Source organism: Patagioenas fasciata, chromosome 9 (genome assembly GCF_037038585.1).
Source record: "Patagioenas fasciata isolate bPatFas1 chromosome 9, bPatFas1.hap1, whole genome shotgun sequence".
Lineage (NCBI taxonomy): Eukaryota > Metazoa > Chordata > Aves > Columbiformes > Columbidae > Patagioenas > Patagioenas fasciata.
The window spans coordinates 15,769,905-15,776,834 of record NC_092528.1 but is presented as its reverse complement, the minus strand read 5'-3'; the positions used below and the strand labels follow the sequence as shown (position 1 = coordinate 15,776,834).

General features: G+C 40.6%; 1 protein-coding gene across 2 annotated transcripts; it reads right to left on the bottom strand.

Annotated features, from left to right (window-relative positions):
• Positions 1-67: 67 nt before the first annotated feature.
• Positions 68-6,300, bottom strand: RNF7 (ring finger protein 7). Of its 2 annotated transcripts, none has more exons than XM_065845084.2 (3): positions 6,092-6,300; positions 2,888-2,935; positions 68-1,400 (listed from the first exon to the last, which is right to left on the bottom strand). In XM_065845084.2, exons 1-3 carry the CDS (start codon positions 6,267-6,269, stop codon positions 1,282-1,284), a joined length of 345 nt encoding a protein of 114 aa, XP_065701156.1. In that variant the 5' UTR covers positions 6,270-6,300; the 3' UTR covers positions 68-1,281. The 2 variants fall into 2 exon arrangements, with proteins under 2 accessions (XP_065701156.1, XP_065701157.1); XM_065845085.2 differs by having other exon boundaries at positions 6,099-6,300.
• Positions 6,301-6,930: the final 630 nt, after the last annotated feature.

Genomic DNA, 6,930 nt, shown 5'->3' with positions numbered 1-6,930 from the left:
AGTGTATTAATCCTATACATTTCCAATTATAATTTTGAAGTAAATGATGATACGCACTTAATAGTGCTTCAAGTTCACCCAGGTTTATTAACCATTTTATTAAGCCTGAATTTGTTACAGCCTTGAAGTAGTAATTCAACCGCTTCATTACATATATTAAAAAAAAAAAAAACCCACAGCATACACTCAGATTAATAGTAATTACTTTGCATATTTAGGGAAAAGACAAAGTCAGAAGCAAGCACTTCAACATTTGTAAGAAAAAAAAAAAAATCACATGATTAATATAAAAAAGATCTATTGAGGATTTCCACAAAAATGAAACAATGCTCTCTCCCACTTCTAAAACACTGTAACTAATAAAATGACAATAAAGAAGTTTCTATTAGCTGAGTTTTCATGAAACCACAATTGAACATTTTTCCTAGATATAATTAATACCTACTTTCCTTGGGATATTCAAATTATAAGTTTTATTTGTTTTCTATATTATTCAGCTAACCAGAGAGATGGTTTACACCCTTAGTTAACTGATATCACATACATGTCGCTATACCAAAAGTCTCTGGATTAAAAATATGTCTCCATGATCTCTAACAGAAATATAAACTAAAAAATATTAATGTGGTTAAATTTTAACACTACGGTTGTAGAAATCATGTATAGAATACAGCAACAGACACAGATACAACATTTTCTGAAGTCATAAAGCAAACCTAAATTAGAAATGTTCAGTATAATGTGATGGAAAAAGCACATAGCAAATGCTTTACACACTATTAATTTTAGATTAAAAAACAGAATACTTTCTAAAAAATGCACCAACTCTGTTTTTGTACACAATATTACTTATAAAACAATTTATTTATTTATTTATCCTGACAGTAAACTATGCAGTCTATTAGACTTGTGGGTAAGGTTGCCCATTGAAATGAATTTATTTATCTACAGAGAAATATGAAATAAACTGTATTTAGGGTATAATCTGCATCACCACACTGCTATGCTCTGATACAGTTAACACTCAAATTGTAACAGATATGTCTGTTAATGTAGTGTTTCTCTTCTTTCAATTGTGAAAACACTTGCAGCAAGACTGACCATTGCCTCCTCATACAGCAAAGAGCATACAACAAAACCACACTGTTCTTGTAGCAAAGAAACTAAACAAGTCATGCCAGGATTGACATGTTCTGTTCTTCTGTATGAGCATATAGCATAATACATACACTATTTCAAGAAGTTCAACAGAAAAAAAACCACAAACAACTTCGAGTGTTTTTATTTGCCTATTCTCTGGACTACCCAGTCCTGCTGGCAGAGGGGACAGCGATTATTCTGTTTCACCCACAAGGACATGCAGCAGTTGTGGAAGGAGTGATTGCATTCTCCCCAAACCACTGAAAGAGAAGAAAGAACATGTTCCAGTCACACTCAGCTGTGCGATCAACACCTACAGGAAGGTCCTAATTATTGTTCTCAGATGTTCATAACACTGCAAGCCTTAGAGAAAAATGGGTCATCACTGAATTATTCACTGAGATTGGATTATTATGGCCATTCTAATGATTGTCAGTTCTCTGTCATCAATCCTCCTACTGATTTCCAATTATGAAAAAAGAAATGCATATATTCTCATCATCTTGTATAAAGTGACACAGTTTTGTTAACGTATAAACACATTTATCCGTTCTGTCTGGGAAATAAGTGCAACTACCTAAGTTCCTCACTTTACCTTCCCCAGGACCAAAACCCAGCCAAGACATTACTAACTTACTGTCATACAAGGGCAAATCACCAAATTCTCATCTGAAATGCAGTGTTCAAACTTATATGGGTGATACCAAGGAGGTACTTTTGACACAGCAGATAGCCTCAAAATGAGATCTTACACCAGAAGTTATTCACAGAGTACAATTGTTTCAACAAAACAGAAAGGGTTGTCTATTGTCCACCTACTCCTGAACAGTATTAGAACTAGTTAGCAAAAAAAACCAAAGTAACTATTTTCCTTTTTGGAATACAAAGGTACCAATCAAAGAAGTGTTGCAAATTACACCTTTTTTCCTCTCTATCTTAAATAGGACACTTAGCAAGCCAATTAATATATCTGGAAGCAGAAATTCCTGTTCTCATTTTAAAATATAATCAAAACCAACAGTGGATTAAGTTTGAGACAATATACTTCAAAACAGAAGGAACAACAGCATGCAAAGTTTTACCTCTGGTTTAAAAGTTGGCTTGAAGGTTTAAAGCAAACTCTTCGAGACAATTTACACTATTTCTGATTTGATTATATCAGAATTAAGATCTGCTTTTGCATACACTGATACGCAATTGAAAATATGTTTATATTTAAACAGCATTATAGCAAACTGAAATCTATCTACTTTTTCAAATTAAAAGTGAACAAACAAGCAATCACCTCCACTGTATCTAAATTAAGACTGGAAAAAATACGGCTTCCTAACCCTGACAAACTTTTATTTCAGAATAGACGATTTTCATTGGTGTTACCATTGTGTCTTCTGGCATGCATCTCAGAAGGAAAAAAAAAAGAGTAACCTTGTCCTACCCACTTCAGAAGTGAACGTTATCATCTCCTCAAATACAGTCAGGGTGAAACTTAAACCTCTCAGTTGCATATGTGCTGGCTGCAAATTCGAAATGAATTTGTTCTAGAGCATGTCTTGAAGTGAAAACTAGTTTTATTAGTGCTCAAAAATAAAGCCTAAAGTGTTACTAATGTAAAAAGATGATACAATGTAGAATGAAACACCAGTTTACTGTTGAGTATTAAGAAAATCAGTATTCCCTCCAAACTTGAAAAAGCACCCCACTGAGAGAAGCTTCAATTGAAAAACAAGCAAATGAAATCACTACATACCAACACAATCTTCTTGTTTGTTTTCAGCTTGACATCTAAGACAGGCATCTAAAAGTAAACAAGAACAAGACTCAATTTGATTCTCAAGATTCCATCTCAAGAATACGTTTGTCAGAGGAAAATATAAACTCTAAAATCAAGTTATAACGGTAAAAATCCTAAGGTCTGATGTCTAGTTCACTCCTTTGCATTAAATAACCCCCTAAAATTTTAAAATGGTGCACATGAAAATGAAATATAAATTTGAAAGAGATCAGGACTCCAAACTGTCCAACAAGCTTTGTTTTCCACTGCTTTGGTATTTTCAGCACTTCTGCTGAAAAAAGTCTTCTCCATTTTGTAGATACAACAACCAGCAGATTTGTGCCAAGGCACTCAGGCATATTAAGACCAGAGAAAGCACAAAGCCAAACCCTAATTACAGGCCTTTGTTTTTCACATGTCAGCATCTCCTTTTAAGGAAATCATTCACAACTTTGATTTTTTTTTTAGGCCATACATCTCTCACCACAACACCCACCTCCTACTGCTTTTAATATAGTAGTTTTCCTTAGTAAACACCTGCATGTAATTTTCACAAGAGTTGCATACACATACAAGCATATTGGTCAATTTGTTAATATAAACAAATAAACATGGAACAATAACTAATTTTTAAATATCATCTTTACGCACTCCAGTCTGTGGTTATAGGGCTGGATGGCAGGTTCAGGACTCAGTAAGATACAGAAGTGACAACTTCCAGGCTTAGTACTGTGCCACACACGTACAGTGGAAAAATGCCTTTGTTTCTACTTTGCCTCAACACAGACTGACTTAGACCTGCACATACACTGCCCAATAGAAGTGTTTAGCTATTATGGGAGCAAACACATCTTCATTCCCTCCAAAGAAAAGGTAACAGTTTAAACAAAAGTGTGCTGCAGGTTGGACCCAGCCTATGCGTCATTAGTTAGACCGTATTTCCTTAGAATACAGAAACATGCTGTGCTACAGAATTTACATTTGAGTATTGTTGCTTTCTCTGTTAGATACGGACAGTACTCCTATTTTAGATTCACCTGACCAGACATTCCTCATTTTCTCAGGCAAAGAACAACAAAGAGGACAGAAACTCTGAAATAGTTGCCATTTCCTCATGGAGATAAAAGGCAGTAAAGAAAGTTTCCTGTGGTCTTTTCCTGTAATTTGTATTTCCATAGCATCTAAGGGCCAAGCTGCAGGAAGATTGAGCCAAACTGCTTCAACTTGTACCATGGTATATAGAATCGGCCTCATCTAGGGTCACTTCAATACATGGGGCAGCAATCTGTGGCAGACTGGTAGTCACTACAAAAGCAACTGTCCTGTCCTAGCCCCAAGTCTGGCAGTTTCAGACAGAAGTAGCAGAGAGAGACAAAGACAAAAATCACTGCAACCGTGGCAAGGTCAGCTGTCCCCACGCCCGCGTCACAGACCTGGGGGTGTCAGGCTGTGAGAGGTTCAGCAAATCCAAGTCAGTACTGCTGCAATCCTGCCCTTCCCAGCTAACACCTACAGCTTTCCTTATTTCCCTTGTGCTTCTCTGATCCTTGAAGACCACGTTAGTTCAGGGAATTAAATGAGTAGAAAATTAACCCTTGCAAAAAATCAGAGTAACTTTCAACAGGTGCCACCTTAAGCCTGGCACTGCCTGCAACCTGAGGTTCCTGCAGACACAGCGGCTCTACAGGAGGCAGAGCGGGTCTGGCAGGGTCAACATGAAATTGCTAAACTCGAGTCAGGAATGATCAAGTTTCACATTCTAACAATGCGGTTTGTTCTCAAAAAATGGTTACTAGATTTTTCTGCTAGTTTCAGATGAAAAGTACTCCCTTGGTCTAGTTATGAAAAATTATACATGAAATTTAAAAAAATTATAAAAGCTCTGGATAAGATTTTATTCATTAGACTTCTCTATATTGCTCTTGACAGGCTAGCTAGCATAGGGAAATACATTCTTAAAATTATGGCTTATGTGGCAGAAAAAGTCCATTTCATATTTCCAGGGTGATTGCTGTTCACTGTACAAAAGCAGACAATCTTCATAACACGCTTATCAAAGGTGGATCTCCCACCACTCCTGGACTGCACCTTTTTTCCTCTAGTATACCTTTCATACGTTTTCTGTTCCACAGAATATTCTCAAGTAAAAACACGTATGAGAAGCGACAGCATTGCATATTTTATCTCATTTCTATTAAGCCAAAACCTGACTAGATTTGCAACATCATGCTTCCTGGACCCACAAAAGCAAAGTGCTCTAGAGGGCATCTTGGGTCATTTATCCTGCCAGACCATGCCAGGCCCAACTGAGAGAACAATCACGCCTGGGATGACTCAGCACAATAGTAAAAACTGGATATAGGGTAGGAGAAGAATGTAAAGAATTTTCAAAGATCCAAGATAAGTATCATATGTCAGAAAACAGTGATGCCAGTGAAAGATAAGGGTGCTTTCAAAGAGATTCTCCAGATTTCAAAACCAGGTAAACTAACAACTTGCTTTTCAACAGACTTTTCTGGAGGTTGTCTGTTAAACTGCACTAGTAAATAGAAGGCTTGAGTAGAAATGTTAAAGGCTATGGATCAACAGATTTGGAAAAGGATTTTGTATCTACATCCACAAATGCTCCTTAAAAAAAAAAAAAAAAAAAAATACAAGCAACAACAACCCAGCCGCAGCACACAGCAGCACTCGGGTCAGCTCGCTGTAACTCAGCTTGTGGAGTTTGCCAACAGACGAGACTGCAGAAAGCAGAGCCTTGGGCCCAGGGTCGGCCCACTTCACGATCGCGGCTCGCCAGCGGACAGGCCCAGGGCAGCAACCCCGCAGGCCTCCCCCGACAAGAGGAGCCCGAGGAGCCGCTCCCGGCAGCTGTGCCACCCAAGCTGCGGGCTCGGGCCTGCGCCGGCCTGCGCGGCCGCGGGCTCCTGTCCTGCGCTGCCGAGGCGGCGGGGCCCGCTCTCCGCTTCAGGAGCAGGCGCGGCCGAGGAAGAGGAGGCGCGGCGGCCGCTCCCCCTCCTGCCGGAAACCGCGTCTCTCTCCTCCGCCCGCCGTGCGCGGGGAGGGCACGGCTGTGGGGCGCCGTCCGGCCCGCGGCTCCGCGCCGCTGAAGCGCAGGCGCCCCCTGCCCCGCAGCGGGGACGCGGCCATGGCGGCCGGGGCCTGTCGGCCGGCGCTTACCCATGACCTGCACTCGGCAAATGGCGCAGGTGTCGCACTCCACATCCCAGCTCCACATGGCCACTGCGTTCCACTTCTTCAGCGAGAACATCTTGTCGGGGGCGCCCGCTTTAGAGCCCGCAGAGCCCGGGTGCGAGTGGGGGGCGCCCGGCTCGTCCCCGTCCTCCGCATCGGCCATGGCGGAGGGGCGGGGACGCGGCGGCAGCGGCGGGCGGGCGGCAGCGCCCCCCCGCGGCGGCAGCGGGCGCTGCGGGAGCCGGCCAGCGCAGCTCGGCTGCGGGAAACCTGAAAAGCTGTTAATTAGAGGTGGGGATCAGCCGCCAGAGCGGCATTTTCATCGGTCTGCTGCGGGGAGAGCCACACTCCCACAGGACAGATGCGGGGAGGCTGCACTGAAGAAAAGGGCGATAGCACTAGCGAACTAAAAGCTAAAAGGGAATTTTAAAGTGGAGGAGGACATTAAAAAATAAAATATTTGCATATACAACTACATACATCTTAAAAAGTGGAGCTACAAAGTATGGATAAGAACAAAGCTAAACAATATATATTATTACTTTAAAAACTAATAGAAACTTGCATCTATTTTCTAATCTTTACCCAAATAAAATATACAAAATGTACTTTTCCAACATAGTGCCCCGTCTCTTTAAGCCTGCATTAAGATAAATTTGTTAAATAATGCTGATATTCATGTACAAATCAAACGTTAAAGATACAATGTTCTATTTAAAATTAGGACAAACAAATCAATGGAAATTATAGGAGCTAAAATGAAAGTCCACCTTTCTTTTCTCAAGACTTACCAGTATTTCCTCTACACAAAAGTTCTCCTGTCA

Bases quoted from the DNA above. Each gene is read 5' to 3' on its own strand.
- RNF7 (XM_065845084.2), bottom strand. From the start codon at position 6,269: ATGGCCGATGCGGAGGACGGGGACGAGCCGGGCGCCCCCCACTCGCAC. The intron at 2,936-6,091 runs GTAAGCGCCGGC...GTTTACTTTTAG, and splicing joins TTGCCGAGTGCAGGTCATGG to ATGCCTGTCTTAGATGTCAA. The intron at 1,401-2,887 runs GTATGTAGTGAT...CTTCTCTTTCAG, and splicing joins CAAACAAGAAGATTGTGTTG to TGGTTTGGGGAGAATGCAAT.